We start from the raw sequence: 25,459 nt of genomic DNA, 5'->3' as shown, positions 1-25,459 counted from the left end.
CTGTTGTGGCCTCTCCCATTGCGGAGCACAGGCTCCGAACGCGCAGGCTCAGAGGCCATGGCTCATGTGGGATCCTCCCTGACTGGGGCACGAACCCGTGTCCCCTGCATCGGCAGGCGGACTCTCAACCACTGCGCCACCAGGGAAGCCCAAAACTGTCTTAGTTGAATTGATTGAGGGAAAGAGCTGTGTCTAGTTTATTTCTGTTTATCCCCAGTGCCTAGTACAGTGCCTGGCACGTGGCAGGTATTCAATACATATCTGTTGAATCAACTACAATAAGATGCATATAATGTCCTAATCAAGGTTATTTTTCTTCATTTAATACTGGAAAGAACAGACATATGAGACTTCTGAAATCTAACAATGACTGTTAGGAAATAAATTTTGCCTTAAAGTAAAACCTTAAAATTCAAATGATATAATCAAAATTATGTAATGAACACTGTTAAAAATGAAAGATTTGCAAATAATTAAGTTTATTATTTATGCTTTCTCAATTAAATTTTAAACCTTCAATTAAATTTTCTCATCCAGAGATCAAGATCTCGAAATTTTTTCTCAGACCAAATTTTCATTTAAAATTACTTGTTTATACAAGTAACTCCTTCTCCTCCAATTACTCTTACTGAATACTGTTTACTTCCTTCACAGCATTTATCACAATCTGAACTTATCTTGCTGTTATGATTTTTTAGGCCTAGCGTTTGATATACTACATCACACTGTCACTCTTCCATTGAAAAAAAACATGATGTCATAGGTCTCATTTGCTTAAAAAGTTCTGCAGTGGCAAACAAAGGTAAAAAACAGATGGAGAAAAATGAGTCTCAATCAAAAGCTGTTCCAAGATGGGGAGACCTTATCCTCATTAGAAAGAAAAGGGGACAGGTGATGGTGCTGGCGGTGGAGCTCAGTGCTTCAGTCTGGTATTTAGTGCACAGATAAGGTGTTGGTCTTTGAAAAGACATTCTGTCTCCTTTGAAATTAAAAACAACAATAACAACAACAAATGGATGGTATGCATGAGAATACGGAGGCATGATGAAGTTATAAGATGGGAAGATAAAGGTATTTCTTGATGGATAGTGTCAATCCTCTCAACAAATCTGATACAAAGAAATACAGCAAGAATAAGGTAGACAGAAATGTAACTAGAGGGCTGAAGACAGAAAATTTCTGGCCAAGAAAGTACTAGGTAATTAACAAGATATAAATATGATGGCTGAGCTAGTGATATAACCATAAACAGCATAAATCTATTATAGGCCAAAGTTGCATATAGCTGCAACTTGAAATAATACTACTTTATTCTTGTGTAATCCTCTATTGTTTAGAAATTGCTTTACTAACTTATATCTCATTTAATAAACTCTTTCTGTAACACTTCTATAACAAAAGCAGCAAAAGAACAGAAATCCAGGTCTATATATTGGAAGGTTGGAAAGAAAAGAGACTTAAATTCCCCAGCTGGAAAAATGGGATAGGTATCATACCTCAATCCCTACATAATATTCCAGAGTAATTACTACCCTAAGTAATTATATTATAGGCTGACACTAAACCATTATTTCCTAAGCACCAACCAGTTACAGTGGAAGACGCCAAAAACCACATAACTGGTTGAGGGTAAGGAAGGGAATAAGAATAAACTGACTTTGCTACAGATGATGCAAAAGTCTATCCATTACATAGGACAATTAAATTGGACCGCCTTCTTACCTTTCAAAGATGTTAAGTAGAACCTTATAAGTTTATAAAAGTAGCAGGAAAGAAAAAACATGCTATAAACTAAATGAATATCATTCTCTTGATAGGTTTCTGTTAGGAGTCTCCTTCCTTGTAAAAGAAAAAGTGTCCATTTACAGACTCAATTTAATCTTAAAGCTGGCAAATCATCCAGTAAAATTTGTTCTCTACACTGCTTCTTCCAAGGTCTTATCCAAGATTCAGCTTTTCAACATTCTTTTTAGACCACAATATGATGCCCCGAAAGGAAATACAATGCTCTAGATTTGATCTGATCAACACAAACTAGAGTGAGATTCTCATCTTCATCCTCCCCTTAAATGTAAGACCTGAAACCATAAAACTCCTAGAAGAAAACATAGGCAGTAAGCTCCTTGACATTGGACTTGATGACAAGTTGTTTGTGTCTGACACCAAAAGTAAAGGCAACAAAAGCAAAAACAAACAAGTGGGACTACACCAAACAAAAAAGCTTCTGCACAGCACAGGAAACCACCAACAAGATGAAAAGGCAACCTACCAAATGGGAGAAAGTATTTGCAAATCATATATCCGATAAGGGGATACCCAAAAAATATAAAGAACTCATACAACTCAGTAGCAAAAACCCCAATCTAGTTTTAAAAATAGACATTTTCCCAAAGGAGACATACAAATGGCCAACAGGTACATACATGAAAAGGTGTTCAACATCACTAATCACCAGGGAAATGCAAATCAAAACCACAATGAGATATCACCTCATATCTGTTAGAATGGCTATTATCAAAAAGACAAGAAATACCAAGTGCTGGCGAGGAGTAAAGGGAATACTTATGCACTGTTGGTGGGAATATAAATTGGTGCAGCTGCTATGGAAAACAGACTGCAGGGTCCTCAAAAAATTAGAAACAGAATTACCATATGATGTAGCAATCCCACTTTTGGGTATATATATATCCAAAAAAATTTAAATCAGGATCTCAAAGAGTTATTTGCACTCTCATGTTCACTGCAGCATTATTCACAACCACCAAGACGTGGAAACAACCTAAGCGTCCATGAATGGATAAAGAAAATGTAACACACACATACATACACACAGGAATAAGCCATAAAAAAAGAAGGAAATCCTGCCATTTATGACAACATGGATGGATCTTGAGGGCATTATGCTAAGTGAGATAAGTCAGAGAAAGACAAATACTGTATGATCTCACTTATATTTGGAAAAACAGAACAAAAACAAAACCCAAATTAATCTTCATCTTCCTTACAGCGGGAAAAAATGTTTATTGCACCAGCCATTACTATTATGGCAGCCACAGTCACTCAACTGACTCCTATTAAAATTATATTCAATTACAACCCTAGAGAGTTGTTGTTCTTGCGTTGCTCCTACAAAACCATTTCCCTCATCCAACATTTGTATACTTCTCTTTTTTGGACTTGGATAAGACTTCATATTTTGTAGACATGACCTATAATTTCAGCTTATTAAAATGTTACTTTTCACTAAAAAATAAGTTATAAAAGATCAGCATGCTAACGATGCCCTCATCTAAGTTATCTGTAAATACGCAGTCAGATTCAAGAGAAGAAGGAGGACAAAAATCTCCTAGCTTAAGACCTTCAGGTATGACAATAATACAGTTATGAACCTAGTTAAATTCTTCATATTTGTTACATATCTCCATCTTATCCTCAAGAATATCATGAGAAATATTATTCAAATACCTTGCTGAAATTCAAATACTATGCCTACACCATCTGTAGGTGCAGGCATTTACCAGTCTAGTCTATTTATAAAAGCCTCAAGTATCTCTCACTCAAGTTTGCTGCTATTTTTTTGTATTTTCTACTATTTCTAAAACCAAACGACTGGCCTACACAGACATTAGCACTTCAGTCCTCTTTCATCTAATGCTACACAATTTCAAAAAAGTTCATCAGTCTTCACACAGCAAGCTAAATCTCTCCTCTGACACCAATAGAGAATTCAGCAGTTGACTGGACTGGTATGCGTGATGGTGGTGACAAGGTGTTATTTTATCCAAATACAGTTTCAAATTCTGGTCTCCCTTCTACTTTGTTGCCCTCCAAGCCCTCATAATCACAATGTGGAAAGTGAGCAAGACCGAAGGGAATGCCCTTCTGCTACTCCTGTGTAATCAGTAATCATTTACCACTTTAAAGTAATTAAAATCCTTAATACATGGAGTTCACACATTTTTCAGTTGTGCTCTATAGTGGCCTAAATTCTATTTTTACTTAGATTTTTCAGTTTCTGTCGCGTTAAAAAAATCAAATTTATTGAGAGGTATAACTAGTATACAACACAAAATGCACCCAATTTTTATGCAGTTTAAAGGGTTTTTCACAAACACATATATATACACTTGTCTAAAGACCAACCACAATCAAGATGGATATCCATCACCCCTAGAAGTTTCTTCACACATTTCTGCAATTAATAACACCCACACTAGGCTCAGGCAACCACTGATAATGATTTCTGTCACTAGCGATTAGTTTTGCCTTTTCTAGAATTTCACATAAACATATGGCTTCTTTTGCTCAGCATGATCCTGAGATTCACACACTGGCTGCATGCAATATTAAGAGGGTACAGATATACCATAACTTACCCAGTTACCTGTCAGACATTTGGGTTGTTGTGTTTTTTGGCAATTATGAATAACATACTATAAACATTCATGTACATATCTTTGTTGTTGACTTGTTTTCATTTCTTTTGGGGAAATCAGTAGGATTAGAATTGCTCATATGGTAATTTTAATTTTAAAAGAAACTGCCAAAGTGGTTGTACCATTTAAGATCCTCACCAGCAATGTATAAGAATTCTGGTTACTCTGCATCCTTGCTAATAAACCTGGTATTGTTGGCTTTGATTATAAGCATTCTAGCGGGTGTGCAGGGGAACCTTGTCTATTTTAATGCCTAACATATTGAACATCTTTGCATTGCTTATTTGCCATTCTTTTATATTCTTTAGTAAATTACTACAATCTTTTGCCCATTTTTCCACTGGGTAGTTTGTCTTATTACTGAGTTGTATGAGTTCTATATATGCTTTGGATACAATTCTTTAACCAGATAATGTATCTTGCAAACATTTTCCTCAAGACTGGGGCTTGTCTTTTCATTTTCTTAACAATGTCTTTCAAAAAGCAAAAGTTTTGAATTTTGATGAAGTCCAATTTACGAATTTTTTCTTCTACGGTTCTTTTTTTTTTTTTTCCTGCGGTACGCGGGCCTCTCACTGTTATGGCCTCCGGACGCGCAGGCTCAGCGGCCATGGCTCACCGGCCCAGCCGCTCCGCGGCATGTGGGATCTTCCCAGACCGGGGCACGAACCCGTGTCCCCTGCATCGGCAGGAGGACTCTCAACCACTGCGCCACCAGGGAAGCCCTCTTCTACGGTTCTTAATTTTTGTGTCCTAGGAAATCTTTGCCTATCTTTGGGCTACAGTGATTTTCTCCTATGTTTCTTCTAGAAGTTTTAGATGTTCAGCTTTTAGTCTTAGGTCTGTGATCCATTCTGAATGAATATTCATGCCTTGTATCAGGAAAGGGCTATTTATTTATCCTATGTGGATATATAGTTGTCCCAGCAACATTTGTGGAAAGGACTATCCTTTCTCCATGAATTGCCCTAGCATCTTGGTTAAAAAAAAAAAAAAAAAAAAAAAGACAATTGACCACAGACATAATAGATATATTTGTAGGCTTTCTTTCCTCCCTGTGTTGACTCACACATCTATCCTTATGCCAGTATCACAGTGTCTTGATTACTGTGGCTTTATAGAAAGTTTTGAAATCTCACACTAAATGTCCTTCAACTTTGTTCTTTTTCAAAACTGTCTTGACTATTCTAGCCACTGCATTTCCATATACATTTTAGGATCAACTTGTGAATTTCTACAAAAAATCCTGCTGAGACTTTGACTGGGACTGCACTGAACCTATAGATTCTATAGATCAATTTGGAAAGAACAGACATCTTAACAATGTTGAGTGTTCTAGTCCATGAATATGATATTTGTATGTCTTTTTTGTTTCCTATCTGGGACCTGCATTAGAGAGGGTATAATTCCTCTTTGGAAAATATTCTCATCATTGTTTCTTAAGTACAACACTGGCCTGAAGAGAATAAATGAGAATGTATTGTAAACATGGAATATCATGATATTGATGGAATAGCAAAAACTATGCTATTCTCTCTTTTTAAGTTCATTTCAAACATTCATAAGCCCAAATACATTAAAATCAGAAGCATGATATTTGTTTATTTATAAGAGCAAGACAGCTCAATGTGGGAAAGGATAGATATTTGAAAAAATGTTCCTGGGACAACTGGATACCCGTATGAGGAAAAAAAACCTTCAACCCTTACCTCATACCAATTTGAAGTGGGTTGAAGAACTAAAACTAAAAGCAAAAACTGTAAAACTTCTATAAGAAAACAAAGAATTACTATCACCCTCTTGTACATGTAAAGCATTTTCAAGTTCTCAGGATATTTTTACATCACTTGGTTTTATAACCTTTTTGTTTCCTTGTGAGGCAAGCAAAAAGGCAATAATGCCCCTTATGCTGATGGGAAAACCAGAGCCCAGAGGACCTAAGTGACATGACCAGAGAGGCAGAGTGGAAAGGGCATGGGTTTTGAGTGTACAGATTTCACTTTGAATTCCAACTGTATCACTTACTAGCTATACAACCTTGGGTACATGACATAATTTCTCTAAGTTTTGGATTCCTAACCTGTAAAATGGAGGTAATAATTATGTTCACCTTCATAGGTTCTTTCTTCCACTTATTTAACACATATTTATTGAAAGGCCACCATGTGCTAAGCAACAACTGTTCTAAGTCTTGGAGATAAGGCAGAAAATCCCTACCCTCAAGAGGCTTGCATTTTAGTATAGAAGATAGAAAATAAAAAAGATGTATGAGTAGAATATACTGTATTCTATAGGTGGGAGACAGAAAATGCTAAGTTGTAGGGGGTTGTAATTTTAGGCCAGGGAGGGCCTCTTTACAAAGGACATTTTGGGTAAAGATTCAAAGGAGGGGAGGGAGTCATGCAGATATGGCATAAGAACACAGTAGGCAGAGGGACTAGCAAGGGCAAAGTCCTACAGCAGGTGTGTACTTCCCATGTTCTAAGAATGGCAAAGAAGGCAAACTGGCTGGGAACAGAAAGAGCAAGAGGGAGAAGAGTAGTGAATGAGCTGAGAGAGGGAGTAAAATAGGCAGTGGGGGAGGAAGGGTCGTGGTGGTGGTCACATTACAAGGACTATTATAAGGCTTCCTTTCTGCATGAAATGTGAAGACACTTGAGGAGCAGAGGAGCAACGTAATCTGACCCAAGTCTTCAAAGGACCACTCTGGCTGCTGTGCTGAGAGTAAGCTGAGGGTGGGTAAGGGTGGAAGCAAAGCACTCATCCAGCCAAGAGATAACTGTGGCTTGAATCACGGTGACAGGAAAATAGGTGATGAGAAGTTGTAAGAGTCTAGATATACTTTAAAGATAGAGCTAACAGGAGCTGATTAACAGATTGGTTGTATGGTATGAGAAAAAGAAAGGAGTCAAAAATTAAGTACAAAATGTCAGGCATAAGCAGCCTAAGAACAGAGTTGCCAGTTACTGAGATGAAAAGACTGTTTGGAAGGGCAGGTTTGAGGAAAAAGATCAGGACCTCAGAACTAGACATCTTAAATTTGAGATGTCCATTAGACAATCAAGCGATGTTGAGCACACAGTTAGATATGACAGTCTGGAGTTCAGAGGAAATGAACTGGCTGGAGACTGGCACAGAAAAGGTAATTAAATGGTATTTTAACTCACGAAACTGGATGAGATTACCAAAGGAACGTAATCCCTGGACTATTCCAATATTTAGGGAGGTTAAGGAGTTGAAAAAGAATTAGCTGAGAAGGAACAGATAGTAAGGAGAAGGAAAATCAGAATATGATTTAAAGTAAAGTTTCTCAAACTTTAGTATGCATACAAATCACTCAGGGATCTTGTTAAAATGCAGTCTTCAATTCCATAGATCTGGGGTGGTGCCTAAAATGTGTCATTTGAAAAGGCTCTCAGGTGGTAGAGTTTAAAGGATTAAGAAGAGGTTTCATGAAAAAGAGTGTGATCAAATGCATTATATATTTCTGATGGGTCAAAAAGATTGAGGACTGAGTATTTAACCACTGGATCTAGCAACATGGTAATTATCTTATTCAGAGATATTTCAGTGAAGTGTCAGGGCAAAAAAGCCTGATTGGAGTGGAGTCCAAGACAAAAGGGGAGGGAAGAAAATCAGAGAGTGCGTATCAACAACTCTGTTGAGAAGTTTTACTATAAGAGAAACAAGAGGAATGAGGTGATAGCTTCAGAGGGAAGTGGGATCAAGGAAGGGACCTCCACAACTTTTTTATTATGAAAATTTTTAATCATAGAGAAAAATTAAAAGAAGAGTACAATAGGGGCTTCCCTGGTGGCGCAGTGGTTGAGAATCTGCCTGCTAATGCAGGGGACACGGGTTTGAGCCCTGGTCTGGGAGGATCCCACATGCCGCGGAGCAACTAGGCCCATGAGCCACAACTACTGAGCCTGCGCATCTGGAGCCTGTGCTCCGCAACGAGAGGCCACGATAGTGAGAGGCCCGCGCACCGCGATGAAGAGTGGCCCCCGCTTGCCACCACTAGAGAAAGCCCTAGCACAGAAATGAAGACCCAACACAGCAAAGATAAATAAATTAATTAATAAACTCCTACCCGCAACATCTTAAAAAAAAAAAAAAAAAAAAAAGAGTACAATAAATACCCTGGTGCCCTCCACCTAGGTTCAACAATTGTCAGCATTCTTCCAAATGTGCATGATAAGAAAGATGTTTTAAAATGGGAGAAAATCCAGTAGAAAAGGAAAATCTGATGATGTACAGGAGAGAACCACTCAAAAGATGTCAGTGAGTAGGAGAAAGGGGATGGAATCTAGTGCACAAAATTGAAGGACTGGCTTTTACTCTTAGTGATAAAACAGAAAAACTGAGCATGAATGTAGGTAGGTAGGTAGATATTGTGGTGGGTGCTTCTAATTTTATTAATGAAATGGCAAGCAAGGTTATCAGTTGACAGTTCTTGGAGAAGAGGTGTTGGAGAACTGAGGATAAAGGAAGTATGAGAGTGTCTACGAGAGAGGAAGAGCAAAAAACCAGGGAAGGGAAAGTACGATTGCTGCATGGCATTAAGGGCTCACTTGAGGTGTTGAAAGGATTGACTAAACTGAAGAAGCAGAACAGTGTAGAGTTTAAGGAAATACACTCTGGAGCCAAAGGGCTTGCGGCAAGTCACTTGGCCTTTTAAACTATAGTTTCTCCATCAGTAAGTAGGGGCTAATAATAGGATCTACCTCACAGGGTTGTTGAGGATTAATTGAGGTAGTATACATAAAGTACACAGAACAGTGTCTGGCACAAAGTACTATGTAATCGCAAAATATATCACTGTATATAAAAAACCACAAAACATAGCTGGTATAAAAAAAGAGTGAGTTACTAGTAGTATCAGAGCTGGAGTCAGAACATAATATTTATTGATCAGTAAAGATGTCTAAAATAAGAGCAAGTAAAAAATAAAGGTAAAACCAGTGTGATTCCATATTTAAAACGACAACAACAAACCACTGTATACAGTATTAAAATACAGAATTCTGCAAAGATACACAATACTACACATCAAAACACTAATGGTACTTCTCTCTCAGTGGAGTATTGGTGCTTATTTATGTTTACATTTTCTAAATTTTCTATAATGATTATGTATTTCCTTATAATACCTTATATTTTGAAATTAAGAAAAACTGCAACAAAGGCTAATGTAGAAATCACTTATTCTCACCATACTTAACACGGTTAAATTTTTACACATTTGCCTCCTGTCTTTTAAAAAAATTTATACCTGTAAAAAGGTTGTGAAAGTAAAACACAACTGTAGAATCTTTTTAATTAAAAGCCAGAAACCACAAGAATTTTATATAGGTAAAGCTAAAGCCCCTCTCTGCTTGATAGCTATCCCCATCTTGACCCCTTTTTGCCATTCCTGGAGACAACAACTACTGAGCTTGGCATATACCTTCTAATCTTTGCTTTAATACTTCTACATACATATATGTAAGACTTAAAAAAATATATATAGGGCTTCCCTGGTGGCGCAGTGGTTGAGAGTCTGCCTGCCAGTGCAGGGGACACGGGTTCGAGCCCTGGTCTGGGAGGATCCCACATGCCACAGAGCAACTGAGCCCGTGAGGCACAACTACTGAGCCTGAGCGTCTAGCGCCTGTGCTCCGCAACAAGAGGAGCCACGACAATGAGAAGCCCACGCACCGCGATGAAGAGTAGACCCCGCTCGCTGCAGCTAGAGAAAAAGCCCTCGCACAGAAACGAAAACCCAACACAGCCAAAAATAAATAAATAAATAAATAAATATAATGTTTTGTTTTTAAAATTTTAAGTGGTCTCATGCTACAGCTTGCTGTTCTCACTGGACATATTGTAAAGCTGATGTTGATACATATATTATTCATTTCTGCTATATATTCTTTCCCTGCACATATGTGCCAAACTTTATCAGTCCTCTACTGATGGACATTTATGTTTCCAATTTTTCACTATTATATATTTTCCTGTAATACATCTCTTCCTATACACATCTCTTGGAACAAAAGCTGGTGTTTCTTGGGGGTAGGCCAAACACTGTACATTTTAACAGATACTTCCAAAATGTCCCCAGGGTGGTTGGTTGCATGAGGAGTGTCCCAGTAAGCAATTCCCCTAACCTTCATCAACACTTAACCTTGCCAGAATTTAGGAATTTGCCCAATTCCAGTGGGTAAAAAATAGTGTGCTTCTTCTAATTTGCATTGTTTGTGATTATCAGCATCCTCCTCTCAATTACTGTTTTTATCGACCAGAAAATGACGTTTGCTAGAATTATTCTTCAATTAATTAGAATTATTTTCAATCATTAATACATGTTCACCATCTTCTCAGCTTCAATTCATTCTTCTATCTTTCCTATAACTAGGTTTACTTATGAGTAAAGGCAGGCATACGCTTCATTATTTTAAAAAGTAAATTGTGAGCATTTATTCCCAAATTATTTTTAATCACCTTATATACAGAATATAACACTCCTGTGAGTAAACAACAGACCACAACCTTTTCTTTGTGCCTCCTTGATTTAACATTTAGTCAATTTTATAATAAAGCCTAATTTAAAATTATTAATAAATATTAGACTGAAATGAAAAGTCCTGCAAAGAAACAGCACAATAGACTGACGAGTCCTGAAATTTCTTTAGTAACATTATTCTTTAAAATACCCTGGCCCTTAGGCTGAATCAATGACTATCAGGTGAGAAGATGATAAACATACTACATGAACCCTGATTCCTAAGAGTGAGTCTTTAATTATCTACCACTAGAATAGCTCTGCTCTCTTAAAGTTAACCTAGGAATCAGAAATGATCTTTTACTGAAGAGAGAGAACAGAACCACACAGGAGAAATGTCACTCATTCACCGTGTGCTTATATTCTATAATCCAATAAAGGTGACATATTTGAAAGTCCCAATGATTCACCTTCCTAATTACTAAAGTTTTTATCTTATGAATGACTGTGACCTCAATACTTTATACAATGAGATAGGATGCTCTTATTCTGCTTATACCCTGTGACTTTAGAGTCAATTTTGCAAAGTAGAAAAGATCACTTTCAATAGCATCTGGAAATCATGCAGGGGGCAGAGTATTTTGAAATGAGGCTGTGCAGAAGTACATTATTAAGCAGCTATTTAAATAGTCTATGGAGTTACTGGTCAGCTACATCTAGCTTGTTCTGTTCTTTGTGAAATGATGGTGGAAGACAAGGGAAGAGGAACCCGACATTTAAAAGTTTAATAATTGCAAGGAAATTAATTTCCAGTGTACTGTAAATATCAGCATTTTAACATTTTAAATTGTTATCTGAATGTTCCTTATAAAGCATCTGTTCTTGTTTCATAGATAGAAAATCTTTTATCTCTGAGAAAAGTGATAGGTTTTTTTTGGGGGGGGGTATCTCTTTCTCCTTGCATTGTGTTTGTTTATTCCTAGTTGCCTTTTCCCCCATTTGTTCTCTAACTGGCATCAGAGACTTCCTCTCTGATGTCTGGTAATTGAGAGATAATTTGTCTTTACTCAGATTGAGACTAAAAGGCTACGGAAAGCTTTGAGCATACAGATGGGCTTCTTGTTTTTGAACTCCCATGTACTCCCATCTAGGTGGAATCCCTGATATCACTACCTTTGGGTCTTTACTCTTGGCTGTTAAGATTCCTCAGACAAAACTCTTCCAATCTCTTGCCTGAAGGGGAAGGTTTGGCTGCCAGCAGTCTGGGAAGCAAATGAAAAGAGAGTACTGGGGAACTCTCCGTCCATCACTCAGTAAGCAGTAACTCACCTCCCCCCCGCCCCGCCATTTCCCCCTAGGTCCTGGGTCCAGAGAGTTTCTCCCCTCTCCAGAGAATACATTTCCAGTGTACTGCCAGGATAGGGATGGGGTATCTACCCAGTGGCACAGAGCAGAAGGGATTTAGAGAAACATTTCAGACAGGCCTTTTCATTTATGTACTCTTTCTCCTCCAGAGATAACCTCACAGTGCCAATTCTTGAGACTTGAGAATTCTGTGGTACAAATCAGGTTGGTTTCCATTTTTCCACAGTCAGTTAATAATTTAGTTTTTTTGGGTGTACTATGTCCATTATCACTTCTCCATCTGCTTTCTAGCTTCTAAAATGTTACCATTCTTTTCTTCCTCTTTGTTTTCTCCATCTTTATATGTTCATGCTTCAAAAAAGTTCTCATTATTATAGTTTTGGTGGAGTTTCAAGAGAGCAAAAACCTGTCACCTTAACCTGAAAATCACATAGCCACCTTAATAAGAGGATTTGCAATCTGCCAAAGCCTTCAGAAACTGAAGATGTGTTGGTACATTTAGCCCCAGTTGTATATATTGCCTTATAAAGAACCGAAGGGAATTGTATCTTCTTTGGTTAAATTTAAGCTGGTAATAAAAAATATAATCTGTTAGAAGGCTTACATTTTATAATTAATACTTTCTCAGCTATTAAAATATAGGATAAACTGATGGGACGATCTACATTCATAGCCGGACATACTCATCATATAGTAAGTGTTACTTAAAAATGTAAGCAAAATATTTTAGAGAAATTAATTGACTGTAAAGCTTTATACTTATCGATCCCAAACTGTAAAGTAATGGGAAAATATTGCCTCTTAACTAACTATTCCCCAGACCACAGAACGATTCCAAGTTGATAGTGTTCTTCTCTCCTGTCACTTCTTACCTTAATCGACACTGGCACTTCACTGCCTCCTTACTGTTTCTAAAACAATTTTTAATACTATTCTCTGCTGCCTCTGTGTATAGCAAAAACATTTCCCCTCTGTTATTCTTTTATTACTTCTTTGACTATTTTTCCTTTTCTTGACATTTCTCAGTTTTGATATGACAAGGATGTGACTACTTTCTCTTCTGGAAGGTAAACCTATCAATAATACGCAGTTGTGTGTAATCATGGTTTCATTTTTTAATTTTTGTCATATGTATCTATCATAGGCCAGGCCTTGTTCTACGCATTAGAGATAAAACAATGAACAAAACAAGACCCCTGCTCTGGTACAGCTTGTATTCTAGTGGGGATGACAGACAATAAACAAATATGTTATATGGAATTGGGTGTTAAAAACAAAAACAAGAATGGGGTATAGAGTGACAGAGTGGAGCAGGAAAATGTTATATAAGGTGATCAGGGAAGGCTTCCTTTAAAAGGCAACATTTGAACAGAGACAAAGGAGAGAAACTCTATGAATATCTGTGGCATGAGAACTTATCCCCAAAAGAAAATAACAAGTACAAAGGCCCTGAGGAAAGAGCATGCTTGGCCTGCTGAAGAAACAGCAAAGAGACTGGTGGGGTGGGAGCAGAACAAGCTTTGTTTCTCTCTCAATGTTTACCATTCTGGCCAAGGTTTACTCTTTGCAAGATTTTTTAATTAATTAATTAATTGGCTGCGTTGGGTCTTCATTGCTGTGCGTGCGGGCTTTCTCTAGTTGTGGCGAGCAGGGGCTACTCTTCGTTGTGGTGCACGGGCTTCTCATTGTGGTGGCTTGTCATGTTGCGGCGCACAGGCTCTAGGTGTGCGGGCTTCAGTAGTTGCGGCACATGGGCTCTAGAGCGCAGGCTCAGTAGTTGTGGCCCATAGGCTTAGTTGTTCCACGGCATGTGGGATCCTCCCGGACCAGGGCTCAAACCTGTGTCCCCTGCATTGGCAGGCGGATTCTTAACCACTGTGCCACCAGGGAAGTCCCTCTTTGCAAGATTTTAATATAATCTTTCAGATTTGAACAGATTCAGATTCAGAGGTGGGATTGTTTTAAGTCTACTGGATAAGTGGTAATGTTATTGAATAAGGTAATAATTTGCTGCAATAAGGATTTTGGCTGAATACAGGTTTATAAACAATCTAAATTACAGATATATTGCCTAGTTTTGAGACAGAGAGGGTAGGACAGTGGGAAGATTTAACAGCTAGATCTGGTTTTGAGTCTTGGTTCTATGCTTATTTGCTACAAATGATCCTGAGTCAGAGTTTTAGGCATTAGTACATGTATACTCTTTTACCTTTTTTATTCTAATTTTATAATGTAAAAGCAGTATAGTGGTTATAGTGGTTATGGGGAAAGAATAATGGTTTGGGAGTCAAAAATCCTGACTTAAACACCTTTGCTGCTGCTTATTAAATGTGGAGTCTAGACAAGTCATTTAGAAGCCTGTTTCCTTATCTGTAAACATAAAATAAAAATATCTGGGCTTCCCTGGTGGTGCAGTGGTTGAGAGTCCGCCTGCCGATGCAGGGGACACAGGTTTGTGCCCCGGTCCGGGAGGATCCCACATGCCGCGGAGAGGCTGGGCCCGTGAGCCATGGCCGCTGAGCCTGCACGTCCGGAGCCTGTGCTCCGCAACGGGACAGGCCACAACAGTGAGAGGCCCGCGTACCGCAAAAAAAAAAAAAAAAAAAAAATCTACTTCATAACATTATGAAGATTAAATGACATAATGGCCTATGCATGTGAAAGCCATTTGTATACTATAAAATGTTAAATTAACTTAAGACACATGCATATTTTTAAACTACCTATGGAACTTTCAAACATATTTTACTTAAATTTTTTCATCTAAGTGCTTTCAAAATTTATTTAATTTTACCTTTTGATTTACCTGTTTATTTGTACTTGCATGCAAAATTTATTCTTTGTAGTCAGTTTCCTATTTTGACCCATGATAAATTTTACAGAGTAACTTTTTTTTTAAAAATAAATTTATTTATTTATTTTTGCTGTATTGGGTCTTCATTTCTGTGCAAGGGCTTTCTCTAGTTGTGGCAAGCGGGGGCCACTCTTCATGGCGGTGCGCGGGCCTCTCACTATCACGGCCTCTCTTGTTGCGGAGCACAGGCTCCAGACGCGCAGGCTCAGTAGTTGTGGCTCACGGGCCCAGTTGTTCCGCGGCATGTGGGATCCTCCCAGACCAGGGCTCGAACCGGTGTCCCCTGCATTAGCAGGCAGATTCTCAACCACTGCGCCACCAGGGAAGCCCCTAGAGTAACTTTTTATCTTTTAAATTACACAGCAAAATTCAATGGATATGAACAAGTCAACTTGAAATCCTCAAAAAGGATCAAAATGCGGACTTTCATTTTATTTTACTTTTTCTTTATTTCACACAGATGATCATTTTGCAATAGAAAATATGGGTACGTGGAAAAAATTTGAAAGGATAACTAACAATCATTTTATATACTTCAATAACTGTTAATGACTTTTTAGTGGGTTTTTTTTTTGGCCTATTTTTGTCTTTTGAACCCTTATTGCTTAGCTAAATTACAGCATGCTAAACATAAATTTGTAGCCATATATTTATTATCAATATTTGATATATGTTTTGAAGACTATACTAGACAGAGGCTATTTTATTTCAAATATCATATTGCTAGCCATTAGTTAAAAGTGTCTACATGTTGCTGGACAGTAACTGAAAATGTACGTCAAAAAATAATAGCTAAAACCTTTAAAATATCCTCAATGGTCTTCAAAAGTAACTTACAAGAGATTTAATAGAATGGAACTTACTCCATGCCCTGTGCAGTCTGCCGTGCAATATCTATAAGTTTGATCATCTCGAATTTGGTCTCAATGATGTGGAGATGATGATATAGGCTGGAGCCCTCACACCACTGGGTAACAATAGCCAGTTGTGGCTTTGTTGAATAACCCATGAAGAGTAGGATATTCACATGTCGAGTTTTCCTGTAAAAGAAATGTGACAGTAAATAGTAAATGTTGATAAACTTTAGCAAATGTTAAAAAAGAGGGCCGAAGCAGTCTACTTATTAATAAGATGTTGTCAGAAAAAGGTATTTTTAAAAAAGCCAACAGAAGGATAAATTTAGATGAGACTTTAGGAACTGTCTAGTCTAACATCCTACCCTTTTCATAAATATCTTTTTTAGTATACCTCATAGATAGGCAACTAGAGATTCCTTAAATACCTTCAATTATGGGAAGTTTATCACTGAGACTGTAGCCTGTTCCCAATACTCTTTTTCTTTCTTTCTTTTTAAAATTTTTTTGGCTGTACTGCGTGGCATGTGGGATCTTAGTTCCTCAAGCAGGGATTGAACCTGTGCCCCCTGCAGTGGAAGTTTGCAGTCCTAACCACTGGACCACCAGGAAAGTCCCCTCTTTTTTTTCTTTTAAAATGGTTCTAGTATTAGTAAAATTTTAGGTTGAGAAAAAATCATTTTCCTACAACTTCCGCCACTGGATTCCCTGTTCTGCTCTCTGCAATGAAACAAGTAAGTTTATATCCTCTTGAACATAACGGCCTTCTATGGACCCAAATATTCTCAGTTCTGTTGACTATTTTCTCCCTAAGTTACAGTTCCAGAATCCTTCCCACCTAAGTTGTCCTTGCCTGGACATGTTCTAGTTTGTTAATTTTCCTCAAGTTCCAGGGCTTGATATAATCTCTAAATGTGTTCTGATAAGCTTAGAATTTTGAGAGCATTGTCTCCATAAGTGGAAGTATTACTTCTCGTGATCAGAACACTGTATTTCCATTAATTCACTCTAGGATTAATATTTCTATCAGCTGTACTATGTAATATTGCATACCACTTAAAAGAATACAGTTAAAGACAAAATATACTCAGACAAACTTTGTTTTATTCATTTTAAGTAAGTCTGTAAAGCTAACAGTGGCTACCACTGGAAAACACAAGTTGATCAAGATAACTTCTCTGGAAAACGTGATTCACACAAGCTCACCTGAGTACTCCTACTTCATTTTTGAAGGCCTGTAACTGCTGAGGTGTGGGTGCTGTCACATTCAACATTTTCACTGCCACATCACCTAAAAGGTAATTGCCATTCCAAATGTCATTCCAATTTTTAAAATTTAAAAATATAAAAAAACCTAGGGTATTTTCACTAATTACTACGGCCTTAAAACTATACCATTATAAAACTGCAAATAAATTATACCTTAACTTCCTAAACTGCATTAATTTTCTAAGGATAAAAACTAAACTAACAATAATATTCCTATACTAGTATTTCAAAATACCAATCCAAAAAAAACCAGCCAATCTCATTTTTCCCCTGGAAATTTAGTTTAACCAATTAAACACCCATGATATCTTCCTAGTTATTTAACAAAACTAAATTAGACGCATTCACTAACTGAATGTTAAAACTGCAGTAGACAGGCCCAATGCAACTTGGCTGAAATAGAAAACTGCAGACTTCTTTATCAGAGTATTTAACACCTTTTCAAATCCATGGATCACTTGTTGCTTTTTACTTAGGAAAATTATTTAAAAAACACACAAAACCGCATGTGAAACAGGTACAATTCTTACACGTTGCCAAAGGGTGTATAAATTGGTACAACCACTTGAAACACTGTTGGCATTACCTACTACGGACCCCACAATTCTTTCCTAGGTATATACCAACTAACTTGGACACGTGTTCACCAAACGACAGGTACTAAGAATACTCATAGAAGTAGCATCCATAATTGCCCCAAACTGGAAACTATTCAAATGCTCATCACACAGTAGATAGTCATGCTACAGTCACACAATGAACCCTATATAGAGAATGAATAACCTACAACTACATACAATAATATAGATGAATCTTATAAACAATATTGAGTAAAAAGGACCAGATACAAAGGAGTACATCCTGTATCATTTCTGTTTAGGTCAGGACAGTGGTTACCCTTGGGGGCAGAGGGCATAAGGAGGACTTCTAGAGTGCTGGTAATGTTTTGTTTATTGAACAGTGTGTTGACTTTGTGAAATTTTAGCTACTTGTACACTTATGTGTACTTTTTTGCATGTATATTTCAATATAATTAAACTAACTTACTGATTTTTCCTGATTATAAAATAAAGTGCTTATAGTAAAAAAAAAAATCAAACTTAAAATTAAAAAATTAAACATTTTGAAAGCAAAAGGAATAAAATTAAAATTTCCCATAATCATGTCACTCTGAAATGACCATTGTTAACCTATTGATGTATACCCTACTAGGCTTCTATATGTATGCAGTATAAATATTTATAAATACATATGAAAAAGGCAACCTAAAAAGATATATACTAAAATACTGATGGTCATTTAAAAACTTATGTTATATATAATTATATGTAGCTTCATAATATGGGATATTATACGTGCTGCTTTTAAAATATACTACATACACTTTTCCATAAAATAGACATCTACCATACCATTTTAATTTCTATATAATCATATATGGAGGTTATCAATTTATTTATTCCTTCCTCTATTAATGAGCACTTAAGTTATTTCCATTTTTCATGAATATCAAATCTCTAATGAATATACTTGCACACACATCTGTTTGTTCCTGTTCTACAAATGGAACTGTTGGCTCTATATACATATTGCCAAACTGCCCTCCAGAAAATTCATAGCAATTTATGTTTCCACCAGCAGCATTACAATCACAACTCTAAATATAATCAATTTAAAAAAAAACCTTTGTCCATTTGATTATCTTTTCAAAGAAATATAAGTCATTTGAGAGGCAATAATGATTTCTATTTTTTGAATTTGTAATTCTTTCACAACTAGTGAGACTGAACATTTTTTGTATGTTTACTGCCCACTCTTTCCTTTGGTAAGCACTCTTTTTATATGTTTACTTGTGGTTTATAATACAAATAAAATTACCACCAGAAAGACTTATAAAAATAAAAAATCTTGGGGACTAGCTCATCTGGAGGATCAACTTTAAAAATTATTACTGTAGTATAATGATTAAACTTCTGGCTGCTGTGAATCCAGTTTTTATTTCCCATAATTTCTGTTATAAACCTTTGGAGGACTCTTGCATCTGATCAAAATTAGCTTAATGATGCAAACAGTGAATACTCCCTTTGATATATTTTTACAAAAGTTATTATATTCTATTATTATAATTTGTGACAAGGTCACCGTATTACATACCATGCCACTTTCCCTTGTAGACTGTCCCAAATGACCCGGATCCAATTCTTTGTCCCACTGTGATCTGCCCATCAGGAATCTCCCAATCGTCACTTGAATCCCGTCTACCAAGTGTTTTCTTGATAAAAATAGTGCAAAAGTCAAGCCAAGGCAAACAAAAAAGGAAAATCTTATGCTTCACACTAAGTACATTTCCCTATTCCTGAAAGGGACATAAGTTAGGAAGAGAGCAAGAACTTTGGAAAAAACCCCACACTCTAGAGGAATAATAGAAGGATGATTCTTACAATATAGAACTTAAGTTTAAGACCTAAGTCAGTATTAGGGTGGAAACAGTTTATTAAAAAATAAAAATTATTTATTGGGTATGAGCAGAAATGTTACTATTATTAAATTTTATTATTAAAATCAATAAAATAAAGCAGCTTTTTTATCATTTGGAAGACTACTAGGAGCAAGATAAGTGCTATACATTTGTGACTAGTTCTGGCTCCAAAGGCCAAAAAGTTAACATACTATGGCTGTTGATAATCTAATTACTTTCTCCCTGTCAGTGCTAAATTTCCTCATATATCTTATCTGACCCAATCTCTCTCTTAAAAAAATTTATCAACATATACAATCACTTTGGGATGATAAAGGACCCACATATCCAACATATACTATTGCTAAAATAATTAGTTTTTACTACAGATTTAATTTACAGCAGATAGCCAATTTTTCATTAGGGAAGAATGTCCTTTGGTAGATATTTGTATTTCAGACCAACTCTTTAGAACATACATGCCTAATCATGCCTCCTAAAATACTAGCTTACTCTCTTTCCATAGTTTAGAAACAACACTATTCTTGCTCTTCCAAAACTGCCTTTTACTCAATTATATTACAGTTGAGAGCAAAAATCAGTGTTGTGTTTTGTTTTTAAGCAAAAAACTATCAGCTCTTAAATTTATTTGATTATGGGAATTCTGTGTCACATATGGACATATATGCCACTAGATATCATATATCTAAAAGGTGACATTACATTTGGCTATGACTTCTAAGAAGACAGAACTTAGAGGAAAAAAGATATCATATACTCTCACCATTCGATTCCTGTCTTCTGAGGATGAAGATGACTTCCTTTCTCGCTGAGGTCCTGGAGATTTCTGTAATGCTTTCACATTAGTGAGTGAGCCAGGTAATGAGGCAGGGGGCGTGGCAGATAAACCTGTGGTTGATCCTGAGTTAGTGAAAGGAAAAATATATCTATTAAAGGAGGATCAAGTACATTAGCTTATTGGGGGCAGAGGGTAGAGGGAGATTTAGACTTATTTTAAAAATTCAGTATATGTTCTAATACCATTTGGAAAGGACAGGCAAAAAAGGAGCCTCATTTGGTGACTAGCTTTAAATTAAAAAACTACAATTTCTTTTAGTTTTATACTTTTAGCTTTCTGGTCAATTTAATGACCTTTAAAACATCAGATTACAGATATATACTTTGTTTATTGGTGCAGAGTCTAGGAGAAAAATAATCTTTTTAAAATAAGAGATAAACACTAAAAAATACTCCCAAGTTTTTTCTTTGATCAAAAAATAAGAAGCAAAATCAACTTAAAAGCAAATATAAAAAATAAACTTTTAATTATGTTACCTTAACAGCCTATCAATTAAAAAAAAGATAGAAATTCCCCAAATGGAAACATATTCTGATAACGGCCATAATGTTGACATTACCTGGCTCTTTCATATTAGCCACTGAAATTTTTAAAAATCCTATACTATATACTATACTATTTAAGAGTGAGAGATACTGGTCACTTTCATTGGTTCCTGGAGGCTTATTTTGCTACACAAAGATGAAATTCTACCTGCATAACAAAGTTAATGCAAACAAAGCCAAGCAGGTTTCTCAAGACTTTCTGAAAAACCTCTGCCTATAAAATGAGGCCAAGGTAAGTGCTGTGGCCTCTCAGCCAAGTTACTACAAATGGAAAAAGTTTATCAGCCAAACGAGTCCAAGGGGTACACGCTTTGAAAACGGACTCAGCTGGCAGGGTTGCATACCTTTGTGATGGACATTTTTCCAAATGCTGATTGAGCAAAAATCCCAATTCATGTACAGAAAGCACCTGGTTCAGAGGGGTTCAGAGCAATGACTCCTAGTGGGGCCTGAGTATAGCTAAGTAGGACTGAGATGCTAGGTAATGTCTGCACATACAGAACAAAAAGACTTCAATTTTTTAAAAAAGTAGATAACTATTCTCTAGTTAAAAAGTCACTATCTTTCAAAGAACAAGGATCAGAATACTAATGGCAACATTTAAATGTTAAAACTGTGTAGAACTTTTCTCATTACTACACCACATATGTCATCATGTAGAATTTCCATGACCTCACATGCAATTTTCTAAAAGAAAATGGTATCTGGAATGTCTATTAATTAGAGCACAATCCATATTCTGCCTTCCACTGATAATTTTCAACATCATAAAGCCTTAACTGCTCACCCAGGCTTCACAATTCTGATCTACTCAGTGCTGTATTGTATCACTTACTTTAATTACACTACTCAGTACTCTGTAACTTCCAGCCCATTCCATGGATTTTCTGAGAAAGTTGGGCTGAGAGAGCAAAAATCTGAAATGCCACCATTACATTCAGAATAAGTTAAAAGACACTAACTAGGAAAAGCCAGTAAATATAATTCATTAAAAATATTTACAGCAAGATACCCATCTAAATTTTGACTTAAATTTTTAAAAATCAGTTTAACCAGTAATTAAAGGATGGAAAAGATAAAATGGATGAGTGAAATTATACTGCTAACTTTTTCCTCACATGAGGGCATAACTGAAAGTATAAATCCTAATTTTCTGAAGTATGCTAAAATACCCCAAATATATTACAAATCTTCTTTCTTAGTGAATATAACAAGGTTATAACAAGGTTCCCTACCTTTGATATAAAATATACATGTCCTATGTTTTTAAAAAAAGGACACATTTACAGAAGAATAAAGCAAAAAGTCTAGTAAGAACTCATAATAGGGATTTCCACTTTTTTAAAAAACCAAAAAAATTGATAACCATTATTAGCAGCCATCAAGGTTATCAGCTAAATGGATTAAAGTAAAATAAATTCAACTTGAAGAAGCCCCTCCCCACATTATTTACTGTCACCCACCGAGTTTAAGAAATAATCAAGACCAAAAAGTAAGTAATATAACAAAAAACAAGATGGAAATCTCAACTCAGAATTTTCTTGCTTTTAAAAATTTATGACAGACAGCATACAGAAAGCTTGTGGTAGTGAGTATGTGTGAGAAGCACATTCAGAGCATTCCAGCCAGGCCAAGCAGAAATTTAGTACTGAAAACTCTCACACTTACAAACACACACTGTGAGGGTGAGGCACAAACAGTATCTGTTGTTTATATTTAGTTTGCTTTGGGTGAAAACAAGAAAGAAGAGCCCAACTACCTCTGAACACTGGGCCAGGCTCAAAATCAAACACTATTTCACTGGGGACAGAATGTAGGAGGGGACTGGGAGTCCGGGATTGGTATTTCCGAAGACAGCGCATCAGCTGGTTCAAAGGGGCTGTTAGAAGAAAAAGAGAGGGGCAGGCAAACACAGGAAGACAGACACACAGAAGAAATGAAAGAAGTCACGGGGAATAAATGAGTTGAAGCCTGCTTCACAAAATAATTCTGGATGTCTAAAAAATCTGCTTATTTTCATAAAATTCCAATGATTCTTTATAAAGTGATTCACAAAAAGGATAAGAAATGGCATTTGATTTTTGGTACTAAGCAGGCAATTTTTATGACTAAGTTAACTCTGTGATGCTAACATGATGGCAACATTTAAATGCTGGATGTATTGGGCAAAATTATCAAAAGCCACAGCTATTAAGACATATGAAAGTCATACTGGCAGCAACATTAATTGGTGGGTTCATGGAACAACAAACAGGAAAAAAAAAAAACTTTTATAACTATGTGCTATAGTAAATACTAAGTCCAGAGTACATAATGCAGGCTTATTATTTTGGTAGGTCCACAGGTATATATAAATATTACAACAAAAGATGGTTTACTCAATGTTTATTCAACATAAAGTATCTTTGAGTCTGGGCTTAGATATTTTGAATATAAAGCAGGTCACAGTGAAGAGACCAACTCTAAACAAGATATGCAGGTATTGTAGGGCTTCCTTATTAAATAGAAGACAGCTGAAGAGGTAAGCATAAAGGACCACCTGGAAGAAAACGTCAAGACAGTTTCAAACACCATCTCTTAGAAAAATCTTATGGGAGTAAAATCTTATTTAAAAAGTATTTTCTAAAGTAATGTTTTGCTATGCTCCCAATTTTCACTGTGTGCTAGAGTGAACATCTGATGAAAATTCTGTAAGAAATCTCAATTCAGTTTCTCATTTGCTTATTTTATTTACTGGACTAGTAAAACGGGAACTAGGCTTTTCTATTAGGGGTCCATGCTATAAAGTATATATTCCAAAGCCTTCTAGAAAGCTGAAGGGAAGTGGCTGACAATGTCTAACAAACTGGCAAGTTGTAGCAGGCAACCCCAGGGATTCTCCCCAAGAATGATGTAGGGGAGTCAAGTTTTAACTGGTTGTAAGCTCAATCTTTAAGTATTAGTGGAGATGGTAAGGAATAAAGTGGGTAAAAAAATTAAGGATCTCTCCTCGATAACAACATCTAAAAAACTGTAGATAGTACATTTAAGACTCCCTTTTATGTCCTCTCTTTTTCTCTGGCTATGAATTAGTTAAAATTTTATTAGAGATAAATGATAAATACTACAGAAAAGCAAACAATTTTTGGTTTTTCTCTGCACATTTTTCTCTGTGTCTGTGTTTCATGAAAGAAGCAAATATAAAGGAGACAAGCAGCAAAGCAATTGCATTTTTCCCTGATTTTTTTTTTTAATTGAAATCACCACTTACCTCCATCACTACGAAACCCTTGGTCTCTAATCAAGTCCTACAAATAAATAGTAATGTATATTTAATCAAAGAATATGGTAAGAAAGTAATAAAATTTTATTTTCCATTAAGCATTCACAGAAAGGTTAATTCAAAATAATACCTGCCTTATAAATTACTTCACAAAACAGAAAGAATATGGAATTAGCTAGTGAACATGATAAAATAAAAAATTTGAAGCACTCGCCAACCTAACCCTAGATTGAAGGGATTATTAGTCCTGATGAAATGTTGAAATCCATTTCAGGCCATTCAGAACCAATGGCTGCATTAATTCTTAAAAAAAAATTCTACTGGCACATATTAAGAGCCATAAAATGTTCATACCCTTTGATCCTGTAATTCCACTTCTGGGAATTTTTCCTAAGGAAATAATTCAGAAGAAAAAAATGATATGCACAAAGATGTTTAGTGCAACATTATCCATTATACTAAAAAACCAGAAATTATTTCCCTATTTTAGGCATATTGACATATTGGTTAACTATAGTGTATCAATTTAGTAAGTATTATGTAGCTACTAAAACAATTATGAACCTTGACTCATAAAACATGTTTACAATAAAAAAGAATACAAAATTAAATGTACACTGATACAATTATAAAAATATAAATGTGTAAGGACACACTACAAGGGGAAAAAAAATTTGTCTTTATTATTAAAATACAGCTTTTTACAACAGACAACGTGGGGCAGGGCAGTGGGGGAAGAGCCTACTGGCAATACAGTGCAATTTGGACCCTGACAGACAGAACTTAATCTACCCAGTATAACTTAAATACGAGGTCTCTAAATAAGTCTCTTTGCAAATAGGCAGCTTTTCGTTTATAGGCTAAAACAAAGAGCACATTCTTTACAGATGTATTTCTGTCATGTTCAATGTATTATATAAAGCATTTAACATTTTCTACAGAATAATCAACAAATACTCATATCTCCAAATAAGATGCTAATGTTAGGGGTTGTGTGACTATCAATAAATATAAAAAATCATGGTGGTCTCACTAACTTTGTGTTCTTGAGAGCTTATAATCTAAGTGTA

The 25,459-nt window shown here is 36.1% G+C and overlaps 1 protein-coding gene across 6 annotated transcripts in view; it reads right to left on the bottom strand.

Moving 5' to 3' along the window:
• The window catches only part of BRAF (B-Raf proto-oncogene, serine/threonine kinase), a 162,434-nt gene that overhangs the window by 30,394 nt on the left and 106,581 nt on the right, over positions 1–25,459 (bottom strand). For all 6 annotated transcript variants that reach the window (XR_003431855.1, XM_027101718.1, XM_027101716.1 and 3 more), the window contains 5 exons: positions 24,378–24,414; positions 20,508–20,644; positions 19,420–19,537; positions 17,203–17,287; positions 16,006–16,182 (listed from right to left, as the gene is read on the bottom strand). Coding sequence is in view for 5 of the 6 variants with exons in the window: in XM_027101718.1 (XP_026957519.1) it covers positions 16,006–16,182; positions 17,203–17,287; positions 19,420–19,537; positions 20,508–20,644; positions 24,378–24,414 (554 nt within the window). In the remaining variant the exon portion in view is untranslated. The remainder of the gene's footprint in view (positions 1–16,005; positions 16,183–17,202; positions 17,288–19,419; positions 19,538–20,507; positions 20,645–24,377; positions 24,415–25,459) is intronic.

Source organism: Aethalodelphis obliquidens, unplaced genomic scaffold (assembly GCF_003676395.1).
Source record: "Aethalodelphis obliquidens isolate GAN/ISIS:26980383/991018 unplaced genomic scaffold, ASM367639v1 scaffold5, whole genome shotgun sequence".
NCBI classification, from domain to species: domain Eukaryota; kingdom Metazoa; phylum Chordata; class Mammalia; order Artiodactyla; family Delphinidae; genus Aethalodelphis; species Aethalodelphis obliquidens.
This window is presented reverse-complemented; position numbering and strand designations above follow the sequence as displayed.